This window comes from Triturus cristatus, chromosome 5_1, assembly GCF_964204655.1.
Source record: "Triturus cristatus chromosome 5_1, aTriCri1.1, whole genome shotgun sequence".
NCBI classification, from domain to species: Eukaryota; Metazoa; Chordata; class Amphibia; order Caudata; family Salamandridae; genus Triturus; species Triturus cristatus.
Genome location: NC_140587.1, coordinates 677,756,635 through 677,782,326, shown reverse-complemented (window position 1 = coordinate 677,782,326; position 25,692 = coordinate 677,756,635). Strand labels below are relative to the sequence as shown.

Genomic DNA, 25,692 nt, shown 5'->3' with positions numbered 1-25,692 from the left:
TAAAATGTTTCTAATGCACTCGAATACCCATGGGTGTCTTGGCGCTGGTTGGATAGCAGTAAGGTGAGAGCTGTGGGAGACTAGAGGTTAAAAAGCCAGGTTTTTGTTAGTTTCTTAAAAAATCAATAGTGTGGGTGCTGCTTTAATGTTCATAGATAGGCTGTTCCATAGAACCGGGGCTTCATAGGAGAAACAACTGTCTCCCCATTTAAGTCTCTTAAAGCTGGGACGCGACACCATCAGGGAATTTTTAGAATGTAGGTCTCTGTTAGGTATGTACCAGGAGAGCGATTGTTTGAGGTAAATAGGACCTAGATCATGCACGGCTTTATAGGTGAGGCATAATGCCTTGAATTTAATGCGGTTATTTACAGTAAGCCTGTGAAGTTCCTTAATGGTGGCTGAAACTGGGTGGAACTTGGGAAGATCAAAAATAAGCCTGGCTGCCGTATTCTGTACGCTTTGGAGTTTCTTCACAAGTTGTTTTTGGAGCTTAATAAAGAGTCTGTTACAGTAGTCTAGCTTTGCTAGAATTAGTAAGGGAACAACTGTTTTTCTGGAGGTGAGAGGGATAAAAGGAAAGATCTTCCTGATGATTTTCAAAGTGTTGAAGCTGGTAGAGACAATTGAGCTAATGGGCTTATTAAAGTTCAGTTTTTCATCTATAGTTATGCCTAGGTTTTTTGCTTTTTGGACTGGGGTTGAGTGGGTGGGGAGGTCCCAACTCTGCTGGCCAGCATGCTGGGCTCAAAAATTGAGGTTTGTTACCAACGAGTATCACCTCAGTTTTCTCTGAGTTCAATTTGAGACAATGTCTTTCCATCCAGTCACTAACAGCTCTCATACAGTTGTGAAACTGAGAAATGGTGACTACTGTATTGTTAGAGGCCGACACCACAATTTGAGTATTGTCTGCATAAGATGTAGGGGAAAATCCAAAAGATCTGATCAAAGGGGTCAATTCAGAGACATAGACATTCAAGAGCAGAGGGCTAAGAGAGGATCCCTGGGGGACCCGCAAGGATGTGAGAAGGAGTTGGATGAAAAGTTCTCCAACATAACTGAGTGACTTCTGTCGGTTAGAAATGATTGAAGAAGGGCCAGGGCTTTCTCAGCAATGCCCATTTTGTTTTGAGACGGTTGACAAGAATGTCATGATCAACCGTATCGAAAGCCGCCGACAGGTCCAGAAGAATCAGTGCTGCAGAGCCTCCTTTGTCCAGGATAGTTCTTAATTCATCTGTGGTTTTTATTAATGCCGTCTCAGTACTATGTTCGGCCCTAACGCCGAACTGAGAAGGATCCAACAGATGATTTTCCTGAATGAACTGTGTCAATTGTATGTTGATCAGTTTTTCCAATAGTTTGGCTGGGAGTGGTAGACTAGAGATAAGATGGTAGTTGGCTGGGTTGTCAGGGTCTAGGTTGGGTTTCTTTAGGAGTGGCAAGATAGAGGCCTTTTTCCAAAGATCAGGAAAGGTACCCTGTTGAAGATGCTAGCTAGAAGTGTAGCAATCGGAGCCAAAATCTGTTTTAATATGGAGGAGGTTCATAAGATGATCCTGACATTGTGGAATTGAGTAAGTGAAGGACATCTGCAGGGGTAATAGATGTAAATTGGTTGAAGTTGGATGGAGGACTTCAACTGGCTGCAGTTGGACAGTCATGGGACTAGCACTAATGTTGATGTCACAGGAGGCAGAGAATTGATTGTAATTTTGTTCTACTTTATTATCAAAATAAGAAGCAATTTCCTCACAAAAAGATTGACTAATGTTATTACCTTTCGTCTCTGGGAATTTAGTTAGTTTATTTATGACCTGAAAGAACTACTGCTCACTAATACTTTCAGATAGATAAATAGATACAACTATTTGCCCCTTACACCAGAAATGTATCCAAGAGTCAGAATATGTGCATGTCCACAAAATGGGTGAGTCCTGTATGCACTTATTCCCACATCATTTTCCTTTCACACCCAAAACGGATAAATGCTCCTGTATGAATGAAGTTCTGGTTACTCCCTTCCCCACTTTGAGATTCTGTTTACTCACAGAAGCATTTTATAACTTTTAGCTGAAAAGATTCTCACTTGTCAAACTTTGATCTTTTTTTGGTCTTTGTCATTTACTGTATAATCAGACAAACTGCATTGTAACCATCGCTGTTTTGTAGGTACTAAAGAATAGATAACATATTTTTGGAAGTTCTACTTACTTAAGCTCTTGAGAATTAGCAGCCATTAAAGATTTCAGGGTTTTATCAGCCAGTGGACATCCAGAAACACTGTTCGAAAACATAAAACGTATGCCATGACTGGTTGCAGTTAAAAATGAACTCTTTCTAACAGCAATTTCAACCTACATAAATAATATAGGGCCTTTATCGCCACTCTGTCTGTTCCAGAGGTCTTCGAACTTAGGGGGTGGGTGTGGACCAGTAGGTCCCTGAACTGATCTCAGGGACTTGGGGGATGCGAGGCACTGACCAAGGAACTAGACACAAAGAGCATCATGCTGAAAACAAACCTGTGCTTTTTGTGAGAAAAGAGTGGCAATGAGCCACAATGTATTGGCTCAGCTCTAAATTAATTTGTCACTCATGTATTGGCTAGGGATAGGTGTCAAGGGGGACAGTGGTCACCATGTAACTCTCAAAGCCCCATAGCCCATTTTGGACAAAGGATCACACTGTAGTTACTTTTACCCTTCAGGGAGAACCCGTAGCATGTTACAAATCATATATTTCATTGCATTATTTAAATGGATATTGAACATAACGGCTATGTTTGAATTGTTATATATGTTTAGATCTACCAATTTTATGGAATAATTGTGGAAAGATTTTTGTCATGCTGGGGGGGGGCAGATGATTTTTTTACACAAGGGGGGGTGGCTTTTAGAAGCTTGAAGACCACTGGTCAATTTCATTCTTGACATTGTTGACTTTTTATATAGGTCATATAGAGTTTTATTTTGCTTTTCAGGTTATTGGCCTGTCACCGTGCATAGCAAATGCAGAGTCTAGCTGTCGTTTTTGCAAAGAAGTACCTAGCGTGTGAATAAATTGAGATTTAGAAGGGAAGAGATGTAACCGTCATCAGCAGTCACATTGATGCTATGAGTTCGAAGTGGAACATACTAGGGACGTTCTAACTTAATAAAGTCCTGCAAGCTTTAATGTTCTTTTAAAATATTGCTTTCAATATATTCAAAGAGAAACGACCTGATGAACCTGACCTTCTCATAATCACTCAATTCCCTCCCCACGTTATTTCAAAATTAAAAGCCAATGTCTTATCAAATAAAACAATTGAAATATTGTAACTTTCAAATTCTGCAGGTTCAAAATCTGAATCCATAATAAACGTACATTGCACTGCTGATATTTACAACTCTTTTCACTGAAGCTGAATGCTTGCAGAGAGTCACATATGCTACCAGCACAAAGAAACACGAACACAAGTTGCAAACAAAGAACTGTACATTACTATGGAGAAACAGAATTGGGGCAAAACACCAACCAACTTACACTTCCTGTATTTCCTTACCTGCGATGCGACGCATAGTTTCCTGTTACATGACCACTGCCATCACAACCTGGTGTTGGACAACTGCATGAATAAAACAAAGAAATAAAATAGTTTGAATACAGTCGTGTTTATTAATCCCTTTGCAATAAAACATCTTTTGTAGGCAGGGTTAGTAGAGGGAGAATTTTGCAAGTAGTACTTGTTTCTATTTCTTGATTCAGGGCGTAACGAATCATCTTCTCAAGAATTGGCTGCTATTACAGGGCCTGTGGAAACAGACCAACATTTTTAGATTGAAAAGCTTTAATTCTATTGCTGCATTTTTTTTTGTCACAGCCTTTCCTTAAGCTGGCCCATACCCACTACAACCAATTGTAATACCTCCCCATTTGTTAATAAAATTAATGTCATGAAAAAGAAACAGACACGGGAGACTACGCTTGTTTTTTTAAACTTTTTGCTGTGAATTCACAAATCCTCATGATTTTTCAACAAAAAGTTAAGAAGGATTTGCTTTTTTGGCCTGCCGGTGTCCCTGGGATACCCCAGCACCAGGGCTAGGGGATCAGGGTATTCCTACCCTGCCCCCTTTTCTTTATTATCATTTTTTAGGGGTACTTGGCTGAGGCTGAGTCCCAAAATAACTGCCAACACTTCCTGGTTGAAGTGTTGACAGCCAATCAGATTTCTACACAAGATACTCAGTATTCACAAATTAATCGTGACCCTAGATATACAAATTTGGATTTTCTGTAATATTTTCAAAACTACAGAATGGATTTACACCAAATAACAAAAAGGGCGCTTTCTGGACCAACAGCTACCTTTCTGCTAAATTTGGTGTAATTCCATCCAGCGGGTCAAGGTGTAGTCATGTCTAAAATCTCTATTGGAATTAACATGGGAAACTCCCTTTTTTCGACCCCGCTTTTTTCTCAACCCCCACTTGACGGATCACCCCAAAACTTTCCATGAACAATAAAGCTCACCAGTCGACTGATTTTGGAAATTTTCATGACGATTCGTCAAAATGAGCCAAAGATGTAGGCTAGTCAAAAACTAACTATAACTTCCAGCTGGAGACTGCCAGTAGATATTTATTTATTTATTTTTTACTGAAAAACAAAGGTTAAATTGGAGCTATATGCAAGTAAAGTAATGGAATATTAACTTACACTAAAAAAAAAACTTAAACATTCACTGACAACTACCACTCTGAAACAGATGCATGAATTATTCATGATAGACACTGCCATGGATTTCGGATGTCATCAGTGATGTAATATGTGAGGTCATAAGCAGAGCATCACAGTGTTACAAGATATACCAATGTTAATTACATATAACTGGTGAATTTCAGTGTTTTTTGGTTTCATTTTTTTAAAATTATTACAAGACCTAGTCATAACTGAACTTTAACCTTTGTTTTTTCTAGTGACTTGCTAGGATTTTTCAATGTCAGTTAAAATCCTACTACCTTACTTACATATGACTTCACTCTGTTTTTCAGTGACTTTGTATATTTTTTAATGTAAAGTAATATCTTGTTATGGTACATCTGCAGACAACCCCTCACGGGTGGCAAACCCTTCGCAGCCCAACTTCTTGCCACTTTCTCTGTTTCACTGTTCAATTAGAAATTGCACAAAAAAGTGTTTTGAGCCCATTCCCAATTTTATCTCTGTCCCTGCTTGACAGATCACCCCTAAATGCTCTAGCAAGGAACTGAAATAAATGAACTTTTTTGGAAAGTTTTGTGAAGATTTGTCAAACAAACGGCCACCACCACTATGTAACATATATGAGGTTAAAGATTATTAAACTTTGTAAAGGTATTCAAAGTTTGGGTATCTATACATGTTGTAAATTGATTTGAGAGAGAATTTTATGTAAAAATATGAGCTTTCCTCACACATGATGCAGAAGAAGCACAAAAACCCTGGTCATGAGGCACCTTACGGATTGGTTCATTCTCAGCATCATTAAAGAAAGGGGTGCACTTTGTAGCATGATCGATGTCGGCTGTAGCAATACAAGGAAATTATTTGCTTAGTTTTCTAAAAATAAATCATTTATTATTGATATTACTTTATTGGCGACATATACTTACAGAAGTTCCATAGTGGTCATGAATGTGGACAGCCGAAATGCTTGTTTATATATGGCCAGATTTGCTTTGTGAAAAACAATATAGATTTTTTTAATGTGATGCAGGATATTTGTCTATGAAATGCTGCAAATTATTCCCAGTGTGTCCTTTACTGATATAATTGGAGCTGTGGTAGCTTCCTTTGGGAAGGATGCAGCTGTTGGGAGCCCAAGGACCTACCTACTAAATGTGAGTTTTTTCAAAAGCTCCAGTGATGTTTGAAATTAGCTTCGAGGCACCACTGTGATGCTTGGTGGAGTACCCTGTACACAGCGAATATGCCTTACCCTAAAAGAGTAAACTCTATATCATTAGGAAAAAATAAACACTTTGGAGGGCAGTTCCTTCCTTCTAAATTACGTTCTTTTTAGTAAACTCATCACTTCCAATTTATACAGCAAGAAATAGTTTATTTGAAAAACTGTTTTGGGGCAGTAAAAAGCCCATAACTAAACCATTATGTATTCACATATGTACAATTAGATTAGTCCAGGCTCAGACACAGTTCTGAAAGCCTAATTATAGATGAGTGTTGCAGTGGGAACAATTAGCATGCATTTTAATTTGATTTTCCCAAAGCCCCTATTTTATAAGACAATAAGCTTGGGGTTTCCCAACAAGTATATTGTACACCATTTAAAATGTTTTGGGACTATTTCACGCAGTATTATTTTTCGGAGCATTTGTGTTTTCTTAGTGTGATTAGTGATAATTACTTCTCAATTTCCAGGCCAGATTCACACAGCATTTTCAATGAGTAGTTGTATTGGACTCCCAATTTTAGGTGCAGCCTACTCATGAATTTCCAGGAGTACATACTTACTCATCCATAAAAAAGCTTTGTGACTCAGTTGTCTGACTCACAAGGCATTTTTTGATTATATTATGTTTATCCAGTCTGTGCAGTTCAACATTATTCTGATCTTCAAACAAAACTAAAGGTTAACTTTTGCATGGGTCACTAGGTGTGAATCTTAAAAAAAACTGGAATTAGTGTAGGAAGGCAAGTCAAAGTGAAGAATGAAATATTTGTATTTCGTTATATATCAATTCATTTCAGTATTTTGTAAAAGGCTAAACTGTCCCCTTGAAGCAATTTCAGAGACAAGAACACATAATTATTGTGTAACGGATAAGTGAAGAATAATTAGGCAATGAGTTGTTTCATAACTCTATGAGTAAGTAAGATCTGATAAGTTTAAAGCTTCCATGAGAAGGGCATCTGGGTGTGAAAAGATGTATGAGTGTAGGGGAGGCCACTTTACGACATGTGTAGGGGTACGAGGCAGTTAAGTCCCGTCTGTATGATCAGTAGATATGTTGTTATGCTCCATCAAGTGTTCAAAGTACTGGTCTCAAACGGTGGGGTTCCGATTTGGGCAGGGCCGAACTGGCCTTAGTGGGCACCAAGCGTTTTCCCTGTGGGCCGAAAGGGTGATGGCTGGTTCGGACTGGTGGGGGCCGTTCTTATTACTGGGGGCTGGTTTTGTAGATTTACTGCAAAATCGCCCCCCTGTAACAAAAGCGCACCAGCAGTGTTTCCCAACCAGCACCCCCGCACCCCACCCGACCCCATCCCAGGGCCGGTCCTACGTAATTGCCAGGGCTGGTTTGAGTTACCAGTCCAGACCTGGTTTTAGGTGACTGTTAGCAGGAGAATATGAGTGGTGGACTGTGGTTTTAGGTTAGGTTTGGTGTTGAGGTGCGTGTGTTCTGAAGGGAGGGCTTTCTGTTCCGTCGGTCAGAGGTGTGGACACTGTGAGACCGGCCTCACGGCGTTGCCCTCTCCATCATCCAGCCAACCTGCAACCACCCTCAAGACACGACATCTCCGGCTCCGGACGCCCCAGCCACCCCCGCTCCGCGGGCCGGCCAGAGGCCTGACAGACTCAAACACCCTACCACGCATGTCCACCCGAGGGAGCGGGAACCCTCGAGCCAGACCCCGAGGCGCCAGCCCAGTCACACCTCGGGTCGCCTTCCCCGGGAGGACTCGATCGGCCACCAGGCCCCTGGGGAGCAGGCGCCTCCCCTGCCGAGCGTCTGGGGTCCCTCCCAGACCCACCTGAAAAGACTAAAAGACTGAGCGGCAGAAAATCCCGCCGACCCCCCTCCGTCACCCCAGTCCCCCCTCTGCGAGGACTCCGGACTTCAAAGAGCCAGCGGAGTATAACAAGGGGTGCCGGAGGAACGAAGGGAGAGGACCTGGAACCATCTGAGCCTGCAGACGCTGTCGCGGCTCCCGAACGCTGAAATCACCTGGGCCTGCTGAGTGACTCGCGGCCTCTTGCTATTTGAACCATCTGAGCCCTGCGGACGAGGTCGCGGCTCCCGAGCATGGAACCACCTAGGCCTGCTGAGTGACTCGCGGCCCCCAGCTACTGAACCATCTGAGCCCTGCTGACGGAATCGCGGCTCCTGAACTCCGACCACCTGTGCCTGCTGAGAGACTCGCGGCGCTCCCCTTGAGGACGACTCGGTAAGAGATCGCCCAGAGACACGACACCCTCCAGCTCGAGGATTGTGAGCTTCCGCAGGGTATTTCGCAGAGACACTATCTTGAAAGACTGTCCCGCTACCCCCATCCCCCACGACTAACTTGTGGTACGTTGTGCCACTGCTGTATCATTTGCCTTTTGGGTCATAAAGATCCCTTGAAATCATCGATAAAGAACCTATCGTCCTACAAAGCATACGTGTGGTGTCCCTCTGTTCGCAGTGCCGTTCAGGGTGTGCGCGCCTGGTTCGGCTTACTTGGGAGAGGTGGGTCAAAGGGGTGGGCCAGACGTGTACCGAACCCCCCCTCCGGCGAACGCCTTTCCAACATTTGGTGGCAGACGACGGGATCCGAGCCGACACCGAAAGAGAGCGTGCAGTGAACGACTGACGCACTACCAAACAGAGATGGAAGGAGAAACCTCCATGGGTGCCGCAGGTACCGAAATAAGCTCACCGTTCCGAGAGGATCAATTGGACTACTACACGCATAGGGAACTAAAACAGTTTTGCAAAGACCTTGGCATCGCTACCACCGGACTAAGCACAAAGGAAGACTTCCAGAAAGTACTGAAAGCCTGGGTCGAGACGGGGGCGCCCCCGACCCAAACGGAAAGAGACTCTACCCATGAACCACCAAGCACCCCGGCGAGAAACAACGGGCCAGAGGGGAACCTGTCCCCCGAGGAACTAGCGGACCGGGAAAGAAGCCGCAACCACGAACTGGAACTGGCAAAACTAAAAATCGAGGGAGAGATAAAACTGGCAGAGAAGAAGTTAGCCGTCGAGCAGTTGCGGCTACAAGGGGAACTCGAAGAGAAGAGACTCCAAAGGGAGCACGACGAAAAGAAACTCCAGCTAGAACATGAGCGCGGCCTGAAGGAGATTGAGTGGCGGGCCAGGAATGAAAAGTCACAGCCACCCGGGAATCCACCGCCCGCTCCCACCGGGGAAACCAAAGTTCACATCCCCAAGGATGTGGTAAAGGAGTATTATAAGAACGATGATATCCAGCAGTGGTTTAAGGCCTATGAAGTCGCCATGACCTCACATCGAATCCCGCAGAAGGATTGGGGGGCTGGCCTATGGGGCCGGTTCTTAAGCGAAGGAAGGGACACTCTGCTCGATCTGCCCTCCGCGGTCATGAACTCCTACAGCCACATGAAGGAAGCCCTCGTGGGCCGGTATGGACTCACCCCCGAAATGTACCGACAACGGTTCCGGGATTGCAAAAAGATACCGGGCACCACGTGGGTCGAATACGTGAACTTTTACAGCCGCGCCTTGGACGGCTGGATCAAGGGCAGCAAGGTCTCCACCTTCGAAGAACTGTTCGATCTGATCGCCTGGGAGCATTTAGCGGCCAATTGCTTTATAGAACTGCGCCAGCACCTCCTGGACAGTAAGCTTACCGACCCTCGGAAGCTGGCCGCTGAGGCTGATCGTTGGGTGAACACCCGGGCCACCCGGGGCCCCGTGGGGGACTACGGCCGCAACAGTCAGGGTCCCCCCCGCCAGAGGGGCGGAGGGAACCACGGCCGACCAAGAGACTTTGCCGGGGGGTCCTCCACCAGCCCCCCCAGCAGCCCACCAGCGGCGGGTTTGGCCCAGTCTCCCGCCAGCACCGGAGCCCCAGGACGACCAGGTCCACGAGCTAGGCTCACCTGCTTCCGCTGCCAGCAGCCCGGGCACTACGCCAATGACCCCCAGTGTCCCCAGTATCAGCGAACCACGACGACCAACCCCACGGCCCGGCAGATGGCCTCCGTGGCTCTGGGGGAAGAAATGGAAGACTCCGAGGAATGGGAACCGGCGGCCATGGCCCTGGTCTCCCTTGGTGATCGTGAAATGGTCCCCGGGACACCCTTGCCCGCCAACACAGAAAAGTACCGACAGCGGGTGACCATCAACGGCCACCGAGTCGAGGGCCTCCGCGACACCGGGGCGAGTGTCACCGCGGTCCACCGCAGCCTAATTTCGGAAGACCAGATCCTGGCCGGGGCCCTCTGTCCGGTCATATCCTCCGACAATTCTGAGAGCCTCTGCCAGATGGCCCTGGTGCCCTTCGAGTGGGGAGGGGTCTCCGGAGAACTGAAGGTAGCGGTCCGGACCTCGCAGCCCGTAGACTGCCTCCTGGGCAACGACCTGGAGAGTTCCCCGTGGGGGCAGGTAGAACGAAGAGCCCACCTGGAGATGGTGGGCCTACCAGAGTGGGTCTGCGCCACCACACGCTCCATGACCGCACGATTGCCTCTCTCCAAGGGCGGGGAAGCCCTCTTACCGAACACTGTCCCCGAGAGCAGGGACCCCCTACCAGAAGCAGACCACCCTCCTTCCGAGGGGGAAGGAGACACTAACTCAGGGGAAGTACCGGAACCTTCCGCCCCAGAGGCCCCGCTGGAACTCGAAGAACTACCCGAGTTGGCCCAGTGGCGCTGCGAAGGGGGGCCCTCCCGCGAAGAGTTCTGCCAGGAACAGACCACTTGCCCCTCCCTCGAGGGACTTAGACAACAAGCCGCAGCCCAGGTCGCCGGTGACCAAACCGGAACCCATTGGGTCTATTGGGACAATGGCCTCCTCTACAGCGAGCAGAAGTCCGCAGAGCTAGGCGCAGCACGAGTACTGGTGGTACCCCTGCGGTTCCGGAGCCTCCTCCTGGGCCTGGCCCACGATGTACCCTTGGCCGGACACTTAGGCCAAGACAAGACATACCAGCGATTGGTGACCCACTTCTATTGGCCCAAGATGCGGGCGAATGTAGAAACACACTGCAAGTCCTGCCTCACGTGCCAGGGCAGTGGGAAGAGTGGCGGAAAACGCAAAGCCCCCTTACAACCATTCCCCGTTGTGAGTACCCCGTTCGAGCGGGTCGGCATCGACATAGTGGGACCCCTGGACCCGAAGACCGCCCAGGGCCACAGATTCATCCTTGTCCTGGTGGACCATGCCACCCGCTACCCCGAAGCCATCCCCCTCCGCACCGTGACGGCCCCCGTGGTGGGCCGGGCTCTCATGGGGATCTTCTCCCGTGTCGGATTTCCCCGCGAGGTGGTGAGTGATCGCGGCACGAACTTTATATCCCGCTACATGAAGTCCCTGTGGCAGCAGTGCGGAGTCACGTATAAGTTCACGACCCCCTACCACCCCCAGGGCAACGGCCTGGTGGAACGCTTCAACAGAACTCTAAAGGGAATGATCCTGGGCCTCGAAGAGCCCCTACGCCGGAAGTGGGACATCCTCCTCCCTTGCCTCCTGTTCGCATACCGGGAGGTTCCCCAAAAGTCTCTGGGGTTCAGCCCCTTCGAACTGCTGTACGGACATCCCGTCCGAGGGCCCCTGAGCCTGGTCAAGGAGGGCTGGGAGACAAGCCCCCGGGGGACACCCCCTGATGTGTTCCGCTACATCCTGGCACTCCGCAACCAGACGAGGAAGTTTAGAGAACTTGCAGAGGCTAACCTCGAGGCCAGCCAAGAAGAAATGAAGCGCTGGTATGACCAAAACGCAACCCTGGTCGAGTTCCAGCCGGGCCAGCAGGTTTGGGTCATGGCTCCGGTGAAACCCTGCGCCCTACAAGACAAATGGACTGGTCCCTTCAAGGTGGTCGAACGGAAGAGCCAGGTCACGTATCTGGTCGACGTACAGTCCCCACGGAACCCCCTCCGGGTCCTCCACGTAAACCGTCTCAAGCCCCACTTTGTACGGACAGAATTGAGTTTGCTACTGGCCACCGATGAGGGGGCAGAAGAAGACACCGAACCCCTGCCCGACCTCCTGTGCACGAAAGAACTGGACGGGTCCGTGGAGGGAGTGAAACTGTCGGCCACCCTCACTCCCCGACAGGCCGACGACTGCCGCCAGCTGCTCGGACAATTCGCAGACCTCTTCTCCCTCATTCCAAGGGTGACCGACTGGTGTGTCCACGACGTGGACACTGGCGACTGCCCGCCTGTGAGACACCGAGCCTACCGGGTGCCTGACCGAGTCCGCACCTGCATCAAGACCGAAGTACAGAAAATGCTCACCCTAGGAGTCATCGAGCCCTCCGACAGCCCCTGGGCCAGCCCGGTGGTTCTGGTCCCGAAGGCGGCCTCCCCAGGGGCCGCCCCCGAACTAAGATTCTGTGTAGACTATCGGGGGCTCAACGCGGTCACCCGCGCAGACGCTCACCCTATTCCCCGAGCCGACGAGCTCATCGACCGCCTGGGGGCCGCCCAGTTCCTCAGCACTTTCGACCTGACCTGCGGATACTGGCAGATCGCTCTCACGGAAGGAGCGAAAGAGCGCTCTGCCTTCTCCACGCCAGATGGCCACTACCGCTTCAGGGTCATGCCGTTCGGAATGAAAAACGCCCCCGCCACGTTCCAGCGGTTGGTGAACAAGGTCCTGGCCGGACTCGAGGAGTTCAGCGCAGCGTACCTTGACGACATCGCCGTGTTCAGCTCTCAATGGCACGAGCATCTCCAGCACCTCCGACAAGTACTAATGGCCCTGCGCAAAGCAGGCCTAACAGTGAAAGCCAGCAAATGCCAGCTCGGGCAAGGCTCCGTGGTCTACCTGGGGCATCAGGTGGGCAGCGGCCAAGTCGCTCCTCTCCAGCCGAAGATCGAGGCCATCAAGTTCTGGGAGCCCCCCACCACGCAGACAGAGGTTCGAGCCTTCCTGGGCCTTACGGGATACTACCGGAGGTTCATTAAAAACTATGGTAGTATCGCAGGGCCCCTCACAGAGTTGACCTCCAAGAAGCTTCCGCAGAAGGTGCAGTGGACCACCCAGTGCCAGCAGGCGTTCGACGCCTTGAAAACCGCCATGGGCACCGCTCCCGTACTCAAGGCCCCCGACTACTCCCAAGAGTTCGTGGTCCAGACCGACGCATCCGAACACGGCATCGGGGCCGTACTCTCACAGTTCGACGACAAGGGCATTGATCGGCCCATAGCCTTCATCAGCCGAAGGCTGCTGCCGAGGGAGCAGCGTTGGAGTACTATAGAGCGAGAGGCCTTTGCCGTAGTCTGGGCCCTCAAGAAACTGCGGCCCTACTTGTTCGGAACCCATTTTCGAGTACAGACGGACCACCGGCCCTTGCAATGGTTAATGCGGATGAGGGGGGAGAACCCCAAACTACTACGATGGTCCATCTCCCTCCAAGGAATGGATTTCACGGTCGAGCATCGCCCCGGGGCGGATCATGCCAACGCCGACGGCCTGTCCCGATTCTTCCGCTTCGGCGAGGAGAACCCCCCAGTGGATGGGTAGTTCTCCACGCCTTTCAGCTGGGGGGGACGCGTGTGAGACCGGCCTCACGGCGTTGCCCTCTCCATCATCCAGCCAACCTGCAACCACCCTCAAGACACGACATCTCCGGCTCCGGACGCCCCAGCCACCCCCGCTCCGCGGGCCGGCCAGAGGCCTGACAGACTCAAACACCCTACCACGCATGTCCACCCGAGGGAGCGGGAACCCTCGAGCCAGACCCCGAGGCGCCAGCCCAGTCACACCTCGGGTCGCCTTCCCCGGGAGGACTCGATCGGCCACCAGGCCCCTGGGGAGCAGGCGCCTCCCCTGCCGAGCGTCTGGGGTCCCTCCCAGACCCACCTGAAAAGACTAAAAGACTGAGCGGCAGAAAATCCCGCCGACCCCCCTCCGTCACCCCAGTCCCCCCTCTGCGAGGACTCCGGACTTCAAAGAGCCAGCGGAGTATAACAAGGGGTGCCGGAGGAACGAAGGGAGAGGACCTGGAACCATCTGAGCCTGCAGACGCTGTCGCGGCTCCCGAACGCTGAAATCACCTGGGCCTGCTGAGTGACTCGCGGCCTCTTGCTATTTGAACCATCTGAGCCCTGCGGACGAGGTCGCGGCTCCCGAGCATGGAACCACCTAGGCCTGCTGAGTGACTCGCGGCCCCCAGCTACTGAACCATCTGAGCCCTGCTGACGGAATCGCGGCTCCTGAACTCCGACCACCTGTGCCTGCTGAGAGACTCGCGGCGCTCCCCTTGAGGACGACTCGGTAAGAGATCGCCCAGAGACACGACACCCTCCAGCTCGAGGATTGTGAGCTTCCGCAGGGTATTTCGCAGAGACACTATCTTGAAAGACTGTCCCGCTACCCCCATCCCCCACGACTAACTTGTGGTACGTTGTGCCACTGCTGTATCATTTGCCTTTTGGGTCATAAAGATCCCTTGAAATCATCGATAAAGAACCTATCGTCCTACAAAGCATACGTGTGGTGTCCCTCTGTTCGCAGTGCCGTTCAGGGTGTGCGCGCCTGGTTCGGCTTACTTGGGAGAGGTGGGTCAAAGGGGTGGGCCAGACGTGTACCGAACCCCCCCTCCGGCGAACGCCTTTCCAACAGACACCATCTCAGAACAATATTTGAGATTTGTTCAAATGTCAGTTCCTTTGGTTAAATACTGGCCCTGAACATTTTCCGAAGAGCATGTGGTACGTCACTCAAGGTTGATTTGTGAGCACTACATTGCCTTGGGACTTTTACTCTTTTTTGTTTGAACTATGGTTGGCAAATTATACATGGTTTAACTAACTGGATATTATGGTTCAGTGCATAGTTTGTGGCGAGTCTTTCTGTCAGCCTGGGCTTGTGCTCCAATTAGGTTAACCCCTTCTGTGCCACGCCCTTTCCCCCTCCTGTGCCGGGCGTTACATTAGTGGGTGGGGTTCATGACGAGATAGTCTCGTCATGGGCACAGCGCGACCGTGCTCCATGACGAGACTATCTCGTCATGGGCACTGAAGAGGTTAAGTAATGAAGAACAGCAAGAAATTTGAATGTGATTCTCTTTTCCAAAGGCAGCCAGACGCATGAGGCAAGCACATGATCAGGTGTGGGATTCTATGAAGCATGGGTGTTGTAACTACTCAGGAAGGGTTGATTTCATTATTTCGAATGCACAGTAAGATTGTCCCTTTGTTATCTTCTTAAAAACAACACAATATAGCACGAAGAAACACACTAGACTGAACAGATGCACCCACATGAGACCATCTATTTAACTGGAGCTTAAAGCTTCCAACCACTCGTACAACAATATACAAATATCATCATGCAATAGAGACGCTGAAGATGGTCTCTGAGTGCCTCATTTAAGTTATGTCACAGAGAGGCAGTAGTTTCCTTCCACCAAGGACCCATTACCCACCTCCCAACAGAAATGTTTTAAGTATTGAAGGACGTAAGGCTAGAGCCAAGCAAATGATGATATTCGCGCCTCCACTATTACGAGCAGACCACCAGACCCCTGCTTTGTCATGACTGGCTGGCTGCATTGACCACCCACTTGTGACACTGCCTGATGGTGCAGAAGGCGTGTGCTGGAGTGGTGGTGAGGTCCTCAAACTCACAGTTCCCAGTAGCACTGTTCCCCAATTCTTTCAGTATGAGGAAGTCCTGGTGGAGCGTTCCCCAGTGGGAGAGGAATCTGAATGATCCTGTAAAATGAGGTGCACTGCTAATCAGAAGGATTACATTACAAGAGACCATATTATGGATGTGCCCCAGGGGGGCAATGGGTGTTAACCTGCTTTACCCAACCCTGGGGTACTTTGGTATTACAGAAGGAGCTGCAGATGCTTGTGCGACCCTTTCTGTAATACCGATAGTGCTGACACACAAAAAGATCCAGCGCTAGGGCGTTTCCTCATTTACAAGGGAACATGGTCCCATACAAATGCGGGAATCCCTTTGCCTCTGCGCCGTATTATAGACATGGGCGCAGAGGCAAAGAAGCTGTCAGGAGGTGCACTTACAGTGCGCCTACTGTCAGTGTGCCCCCTGTTGGCAGCCCTCTGGGGGAGGAAGGGGTCCCATGGACCCCCCACATATCTCCTTCAAGGAGGGTGCAGTCACTCACTGCACCCGCCTGCAAGGAGAGCTTTAATCTCCCCATAAAAGGCCAGGCGGGTTGCCGCCTGCACAGTGAAGCACGGAGCGGCTTCAAAGCAGCCACTCCATTTTTCACCTGAATGCGCTGCCCTGGGGGTAGCGCATTCCATGTAATAGGACGCACTATCCCTGTTTGCGCCCAGTGCACCTGTTTTAAGATGCACCAGGCACAAACAGGGAAAGTGCGCCCTGTACATAAAAGGGCCTCAGGGGTGCACATTACCCCTTGACAGAAGGGGAATTCCCTTGTTGACATGCACGTTTGTGGTGCAAATGGTGGAATATTGGGGTTTCTGCTGCCATCAATGCATGCATTAAGTGCTGCCAAAGGCAACTCCTTATTTATTCTTTGCACCTGGTTTCGGCAGGTGAAACCTCAGGATTACCCTATTGACAAGGGTGCACAAGCACCTCTTGAAAGGTAATCCTTGGGATTACCCATCTATGATGCATATGTTATGTTATCAGAGTTTTGTAGAGCGCTCAGCTACTCAGGCAGAGTGTCCCGGCGCTAACAGACCCTTGACCACAAAGCATCTACAGGGGGGAGGACTTACATGCCGAAAAGCCAAGTTTTGAGCTTCTTTCTAAAGGTCGTCAAGTTAGCACACTTTCTTAACGCCAGAGGGAGGGAATTCCATGCAAGTGGCGCAAGGTGTTTAAAGGAACGCCCTCCGATCCGGGCACGCCTGGTTGCCGGGACCACAGTGAGGGACAATGCCGCAGAGCGCAGTGATCTGGTGGGTTGATAAAAACTGATCCTCTTTCTCAAATAGAGGGGGCCAATGCCATGAAGTGTTTTAAATGTCATGGTAAGTGTCTTAAATTCAATACGCTTCGCGATAGGGAGCCAGTGCAGGGATTGCAGTAGTCCCGTGGCATGGGAGCGATGGCTGAGGCCGAAAATAGCTCGTGCAGCCGAATTCTGCACGACTTGTAGGCGCGAGAGAAGGCACTTAGGGAGACCCAGGTACAGGACATTGGCGTAGTCCAGCCTGGAGCCTATCAAGGCCTGCACCGTGATCTTCCTGTGAGCAAGAGATAGAACAGGAAGAAATTTTCTTAGCATTTTTAAAATGCCAAAGCATTGGCCAACTAGACTCTGGATCTGCGGTTTTAATGTGAGACAATTGTCCAGCTTAACGCCGAGATTTTTGGCCACCGAGGCCACATCCGCAGGGGGAAACATGTCAGCAGGCCACCAAGATCTCCAACACGGATCGGGGGGGCACCCAAAGAAAAGAACCTCCGATTTATCAGAGTTGCATTTTAGTTGATTGCAATGGAACCATGTAAAGACCGCGGCCAAGCAACTCTTAATGCGGTCTCCATTGAAATCCAAATTTTTGCTGCATGTGAAAAGAAGCTGAGTGTCATCGGCGTAAGAGACAATCTGGGCTCCAAAGGACTCGACCAGTGCGGCCAGAGGGGACATATAAATATTGAAGAGGATCGGACTAAGTATGGATCCTTGAGGAACTCCTACTTCCAGAGGCGGCACTGTCGCCGAGTGCGGAGGTGCCCAGACTGTCTGTTGGCGGTTGGTCAGAAAAGACTTAAACCATTTAAACACCGTACCTCCAACCCCGATCTCCCCAAGACGGGTCAAAAGGCGGTCATGAGGGACGGTGTCAAACGCCGCCGAGAGATCGAGTAACACCAACAGTGCTTTTCCCCCAGAATCCTGAACTTCTTTGATGGCCTCCACCACCTCTAACAGAGCAGTCTCAGTGCTCATGTTCGTACGGAAGCCGGATTGGGTGTGGTGTAAGAGGCCGTGGGCCTCCACGAAGTGAGAAAGGACAGACTGAACGTGCTTTTCTGTCACTTTGGCCAAAGCGGGGAGTAAAGAAATAGGTCGATAGTTGGCAAGGACATCCTGATCCAATGATGGTTTTTTCAGGAGCGGAATGATCATTGCCTGTTTCCAGGCAGGCGGCACAGTCCCCGTAAGCAATGAACAATTTAGAATGGGGTTCACCAGGGGGTTGATAGCACAGGCTATTTTAGCTAAAAACTTTGCGGGACATGGGTCCAGAGGAGAACCAGATCTTATTTTAGCAAGGAGTTCCAATGAAGATTGGAATGAAATCGGTGGGAAGCTCTCTAGACTAGGATTTACCAGGTCCGAGGTAGCGGCATTAGTTTCAGGCCCAAGAGCTCCTCCCCGTGCGAGCGCAGAGAAGGTAGCCTGAATGCTTTTAATTTTATCCGCAAAAAAACTTGCTAATTGCCGAACCCAAGGTTCAGAGAAAGAGCGTCTGGGTGTAATAGCCATTGGGGAGGTAAATTCTTTCACAATTGTGAAGATTTCTTTGCTGGTGTTAGCCGCCTCCTCAATCCGATGAGCGAAATAAGTTTTTTTGGCTAGAAGAATATCCTTATGATAGGCCCTGGCGCACCTTCTGTATGTCTCCTTCAGCGTATCCAGATACTTTGCTCGCCAAGCTCTTTCTGCTTTTTTACAGAGCCTTCTGCTCGAGTTAAGCGCAGGTGTAAACCATGGGGCAGATGTACGTTGGGATTTTTTAGCCAACTGCCTAGGCGGGGCTAACGCCTCAAGGCAGCGTACAAGCCACTCTTGGAAGCACACAAGGTCCGATTCTAGATTGCCCGTGAGAGGGCAAGGGTGGGTTAGTTGATACTGGTTAATCATTTCCACGGTTACTAAGTGGAAAGGACGCGACCACAGAGCTGGACACCCCGCCCTTCTGCTGGTCTTACTGGCTTGTGCCTGGATATTAAAAACCACCAAAAAATGGTCGGACCATAACACTGGGAGAGGGGGCACAACTGTCACCAAGGTGGTGGAAAAAATCTGATCCAGGGTGTGTCCTTTATTGTGGGTGGGCAGCATGACATAGGGAAAAAGGCCTAATGGGCTAGTAATATCAAGAATTTTGATAGTATCAGACGCCTCCGTCTTATCAAAGTGAATATTAAAATCACCCAGGAGCATAAAGTGCTTAAAATGAACGGACATGCCAGAGATCACAGCGTCCAGCTCCTCATTAAAAGATCCGACCGGGCCAGGGGGTCTATAGACCAAGAGACCAGCGCAAGATTGGCCTGGGGAGAGTGTAAGACAGAAGCCTAGTGTTTCCGCCCCTCGAATGTCGTCAGTAGGTATAATAGAACACTCAAAGCGTCTGTCTATTACCAAAGCCACTCCTCCCCCTTTGCCTGTGCTCCGGTCCTTCCTTAATATGAAATAGTTTGCAGGCAGCGCATTGGCTATATCTGGGCTAGATGCTTCGCCAAGCCATGTTTCTGTGAGGAACAGGCAGGCGGGCTTAGCATCCGCAAGGAAGTTAAATATGTCCAGAGCATGTTTGCTCATAGACCGCGTGTTCAAAAGGGCACAGCTGAAGGAACGGGCTGCAGAGGCCAGCTCTGTTGATGCGATTCTAGGTTGGCTAGAATTTGCACTCTCAGTGTCCGTCGAACTACCCCTCAGTGACCAACCACAGCTAGAGCAATGATGACTAGTCCGAGTAGCAGGGTCAAAGGTACTGCACCCGCTGTCACTGTGCTGTCCAAGAGCTAAGAGCTGATGGGCGGAGTATACTAAGGTATGCTCATGTTGTCGACTCTCTAATACCCGGCCCCGCCCGCCTCCATCCGCCTCCGGGACGCTGACGGGCGCAGACGGGCTTTCCTTAGGCGCTCCTTCGGCGCGGGAAAGGCGCTTCCGCTGAACGCGTCCGCTGCGCGGAGGCATCCCCGTATCACTTTATAGCTCCCGCCCGTGAGGCAGCAAGCCTAGTCCACGGACTGGCAAGCCTGCCTCACCCAATATGGCCGCGGTGCGAGCGTCCATATTGATGCATATGGTATGGTATGATCCCTGGGGATTTACTTGCCTGAACAGCACGCATGTACTGTTCCTGCAAAGAACTCTACTGCCGTTCCTCAGGGCCTGTTGCACTTCAGCCCACCAGGAGTCACAGAGACATCTGAATAGCAATGTTTGCACCATGGTGATGATATCTGCCCCGTCGCACCATCCATCAGCCATATCACAGCCATCCCTTTAGTCAAGGATTAATAGCGACAGTCCCGGGTCCCGCGAACGCCGTGAGGAGAACGGCTCACCTGTGCTCCATTGCTCCCGCGAACGCCGTGAGGGAAACGGCCAGCACTCGAACATTGGACTAGTAATCCCAGCAGCCCTGGTGACGCGGCAGCGAATAGCGACAGTAGACATGGTGGGCAGATGGGCCTTCAGAGGTGATGGAGCCTGACGTCTATGTGAGGGCATGCATGCCAGGTTTCCTAAAGATTCAAGAACGCCTCTTCACAGCTATCTACTGCCCACTTCTTTTCAGGTAAAGGTGCTATTACTCCTTCCCTTTTAGATGTACTAAGGATTCCTTTCACAAGCTATTGCAAAACATCTCTGAAGCAAAAAGAGTTTTGACTGTCACCTGACCATAGGTCAACAGCCCTTGATGAAGAGCTGACCTGGAGCTTCGTGAATATGTATATGAAAGGCGAATACACACCTGCATGGAATGTTTTCATATTACTTGGCTCATCACATTTGAATATTTGTAAATGTATATTTTAAAAAATATTGCATTGCATGGATCTTTCTGCATTTAACGTTCCTCCTACTTGTCGCTTTTACAGTTATTTCGTAGGTCACATGCTCGTCATGGACTTCTGTCCATACGATGAGGTGGGTAAAACGTTGACTATTTCTTGCCCAAGAACAAACACATCTGCAACTTACGTAATGAGCTCTTTTTTCACGTCTCTGCAATGAAGCTTGGGTTTAGGGCTTGGCATTTGCACGTCTCCAGGGTACCTTTTCTCCTCTATGCTCTCCGAGCAGCTTCCTGTCTCTTTCTGAAATAAAATATCACCATATGTTGAGTTGTATCCTCTGAGGGATTCCGCACTTACAGTGACTTTTTAACGGTGGCAGATAAATTGTGACCTCGTACATGTTTATCCTATCTAAGCAAGTTTATGCTTCCCTCTGAGACAGGCACAGACATAGTGAATGGATCAAAGGGGGTACACGGATAAATACACCTGAGAGTGGAGAAAAACATAAAGAAGTCAGAGGGGAGACACTTGGGACGAAACTGAGATGTACACCAAATTAATGAGTGGTGTGGAAAAAAAGAGAATGAAAATGACATACATAAATAAAACAGTTCTGTGCCAGTTGAAACCCTTATCTTCCCCACCCTTTCCTCCATGAGCCCTCCAAAGCAACCTCCTGCCACAATAATGCTACACAAGACCAGACCTGCCACCTCAGACGGTGCCACCATGATATTGGCTCCCTTCGCTCCCTTTTCACAGTCACCCAGTGAGGAGCCAGTATCACACGGTGGAAGAGAAAATTAGCTGGAAGTCATTGCAAAGAGTGGATAGCCACATCATATTTGGAGGCCTCCATAAAAAGGCTGCCACGTTTGAGGCAGTTTTCTGACGTTCATAGAATTCATGTAGTACCCCTGGAGAACTTGTGTCCTCTACAGCAGTTAGAGATTTCCAGGAGTTCACTGATACATTCAGTGTATGCTGGTGGAATTTCCTGCCACATTTAGGGGCAGATTTCCAAGCCCCTTACAACACTTTTGCGCCACAGTTGCGTCACTTTTGTGATGCAGCAGCGAAGTAAAAAATGGGGCCAATTTACAACGTAATGCGTCTAGGGAGATGTGTCACGTTGTAAAGCCCTGCGTCACATTATACCAGAGTCAGGTATAATATATGCACGCTGGGCGTTCCCATGCAGGAAAGCCTTGTAGAAGGGACGCAGTGAAATCTACAAGATTTCACTGCGCCACTTCTAGGACGCCACTGCGTCAAAACTCTACGCCTTTTTGAAGCAATCGCAAGGAGGGACGCTGTGTAGTGAGAATAGGCCTCACAGATGCATTGCTGGAGTTGCGTTGTGCTTGCGACACGACTCCAGCAATGCTTGACATTTGCACCAACAGATGCGTCAGAATTTCTGACGCATCTGTTCAATCCTTGCGCCATGATGCGCTGTATTATAAATATGGCACATCCACGGTGGCGCAAGGGTTTCGCAGGCTGGCGCAGGAAAACTGACGCATCTCTACAGATGCGTCAGTTTTTGGTAAATCTGCCCCTTAATTTTTTTGCAAGAGGAACACCCCTTTGCGCTTACACCCATTTTAGTTATGGGAGTGTTGCCCAATCGAACACTGTAAATGGACTCGACAGGAGTACAACTGTGCATGATCCCAGGGCAGACATCACCTTGCCAGGGCACGCCACCTATCCACCATCAGTACCATCCAGTCAGCTTGCGCTGTCTCAACGAGCTGCCTGGTGCGGCCTTCGGCTTTGCAATGGCTCACCACGACCAGGCGGTCACAGCTTTATGTTTTTTTCTGAAAGAAATGCAACGACAATGGTCTGAAGTGGTAATTCAGAGTCGTATATTTACTGTGTTTTGTGGGACATGAGGCAATCGTATTGAGAAAAAAATACAGAATTAAAACCCCGAATTCTCAGAGAAATGGACGGGCACATATAGATCAATAAATATGAAAAGGCTAATGGCCGTCAGAGCTTTTGAAACGGAGTCAACTTTTCCTGCTCCAGGGCACGCTTTTTTTCTCTGTCACAAATCAGCATCCTTCATTTGAAGCACAGCGCCAGCCTACTGGTGTCTTGGAGCCTGAACTTTAGCAACAAGTCATTATCTCTCATTGAACCTTTCCGATTATTCATCTATAAAAATGTAAAGGCCGCCATCTGTTGTTTTGTATGCAGATTTTACGGCTCTTTTCGTGCCTACGGGGGAATTTGAACTGCAAATAAAGTTTGGGAAGAACAAAGCGATTGCCCTGGAGTTGGAAACCATTGAGCGAAAAGCGCTGTTGGCATTTTACCCAACAATAATTGTGATAAACGTTAATGTTTGTGTTCCGCGTATTAATGCACTTATAGTTGCCATTTCCATGCCACAGTCATGTCGCTTCTCAGTGCAGGACACACGTGTAATTCTCGTAGGTAGAAATTCTCCACATGCAGTTCCTGTGACACTGCACGACAGCTTAGAAGGGGGTCAGCTAGAGAGAAAAGTTGGTGATGACTGATACTGTGCCAACAACGCTTTGATGGATTTTAGGACCAAGAAGCATGGCAGGACTCAATTACTTTCAAATAACCATGCTCTGGTTGATTCTATACCGTGTTCTACAAACTGTTTTTTCTGTGGGTACTAATACCAGATGTTATTGTTGCCAGACCCTATGGCACTATATAGACAACCTCAGAAAAGCGAATTGACCCACCTAGTATCAGACCTGTGCCCTTATAGTCAGTGCTTTAAATGGGGAAAAATAAGTGCAGGTACTCAATAAAACAGAGGTGTGGCAAGTGGGCGGGGCTTGGGGAGGGGGATAAGGGCAAGATATGATCATACATTATGACTTTTGTACTAGTTGCAGCACATATTAAAGCACACAAGAAATGTGTTTGTGTCAATAAAACAGATTAACTCATTACACATAATGAAAGCCATGATGGCGCTTTCACTGGACTGGTCGCTGCGCACCTGATTGACAGTGCAGAGTCTGTCTAGAGATCCTGGCCTGTTAATCACAGTGTTACACAAGCCCTTTCAAACCCCTGCAGTTTGAGGACATTCAAATGGGCGCTGCAACTCTGCAAAAGGCTACTTCACAACTCGGTTCATCCGCCCTCCACTGGAGGAGAAACTTAACATTCGCCTGCCGTGGATCAGGGTACTGGTACTCCCCCTGGCTACAGAGAAGTGCCGGTACTGACGGCAAAAAAAATGGGAAGTGCCGGTACTCCGTACCGGTGAGTACCGGCCCATTTAAATCACTGCTTATAATTATGCACAGATCTTAATAAATGTGCCAGTTAGCATGTGTGAGTGGTGCCAGGGGCACAAGGCAGGCCTCTGCAGCCCTTGCAGCGAATGGGAGCTCCATCCTCCAAGGGGTAGTGCCCACTCCCACACTGTAAACAAACTCACTCCTGCCCACAACAATAAGGATCTATTGCTTGTGGTCTAAATAGCTGAAAGGTCTGAATAGCTTGGAACAGATGTACAGTATTTGACCCCAGTGTCACTGGTTGCAAAGTGACCTGTGTTTGTATAGAAAGAAATTAACTATATGGTACATGGTTATAAAAAGGAGTTTGTGATTCTGATCCATTGCTTGTGCTCTAGCCACATAAGTTGCACATTATCACTTGCACAATTCCCACCTTTAGTGGATCTTTCAGGAATGTCCTTCCCAACAGCCAGGGCACGTGTTGCCTGTGAGAAGGCAATACTGGGGGAAAAGCTTTTATATATTGAACATGTTTTAGCATATGGAAAAAGAAGATATGAATCCTAAACTTTGATTTCTAACTTCCAACTCTGACTATTTTGCATGGATCTGGGCAAATCACTTCAATTTCCGTTGCTTTAGGTTGTTTGTCTTTGAGAATTGTGGGCACTTGAGAACAGGTGACACTCCACTTGTATGTCTTATCTAAAGATAGAAACAGTAATATTCCAGTTGTGGCCTGCACTTCATATTCCTAACACAGGCATGATATCGAAAACATTTGGGAGAAGATAATGACTTCACTAATTATTTGTACTATATTTTTTGCAAGTGAGGGGTGACATCACTGCACGTCATAGTCTTCATTGTTGCTCCCTCAACTGACCTCTCTGACTTCAAATGGAGGATGTGGGAAACCAGTGTTTAATTTGAGCTGGTGGTTGCTGTCAGTTCCACGCCCACTTATTTTTAGGGATTGGAAATAATTTTTCTGCATCGGACTTTAGCCAAGGGCGAGAGATGGGAAAAAACCCACAATGTGGAATGACAGAGAAAGACAGAAAAACCAACACAAAGAGGAAGCAGAGGGGAAAGCAGCACCCTGCAAGAGTGAGATTAAGGAGCAGGGAGTGTCTGGGTGTGGATTAAAGAAGGATCAGGTGGTTTTAAGGCTAGGCAGCCTTTGCATTCCATGCACTGACATTTACTTGTACCGGTCACAGGCTTCTGAGCAGAGCTTTGGGTACTGACCATCTTTCTTTCACAAATTAAGCACTGGTGGGAACACTACCAGAATCCCACAGTTGCTTGATGTACAATTATTTTTCCAGACAGTGTGATAATGGGTTTACCATCCACACATGCACTCACGTCTGCCAATGGTTGGATCAGAGTCAACTTGCTACCAAACCATCAGGCGTTACAGAGCCTGAACAGCCTCCAAAGTCAAGGGAGTGCTGCATAAAACAACAAAGGGACTGAAGCGTTAACAGGCTGCTCACAATCCCGTGCCTAATTTCAGCCGGTGGTTTCCGGTGCTCGACACTGCCACTTTATTGTCAACACCGGCACTGATGACAGTCTGACAAATGGTGGCGCTCTTTGTTTAATGTTTTTGATGAGCACAACAACAGTTACTTAGACATTCAATATAGATTAAAATGACTAATATCTGCCACCCAATGCTATGAGTAACTCAGGCAGCAGGTATTAATAATTTTTAATGTATATCAAAAGTCTGAATTGTCAAATTTGCAGGAGCGAGATGGTTAGTTGTCATGGTACTACCACTCTCCACACTGGTGGGGGCA

At 48.9% G+C, this 25,692-nt stretch overlaps 1 protein-coding gene across 3 annotated transcripts in view; it reads right to left on the bottom strand.

Annotated features, from left to right (window-relative positions):
• Nucleotides 1-25,692, bottom strand: part of ST18 (ST18 C2H2C-type zinc finger transcription factor) — a 388,994-nt gene that overhangs the window by 33,651 nt on the left and 329,651 nt on the right. For 2 of the 3 annotated variants that reach the window (XM_085605637.1, XM_085605638.1), the window contains exons 13-15: nucleotides 20,815-20,930; nucleotides 3,551-3,613; nucleotides 2,218-2,286 (exon numbers count right to left, since the gene is read on the bottom strand). In XM_085605637.1, coding sequence (XP_085461763.1) covers nucleotides 2,218-2,286; nucleotides 3,551-3,613; nucleotides 20,815-20,930 — 248 coding nt within the window. The remainder of the gene's footprint in view (nucleotides 1-2,217; nucleotides 2,287-3,550; nucleotides 3,614-20,814; nucleotides 20,931-25,692) is intronic. The other variant, XM_085605639.1, reaches the window with a different exon arrangement.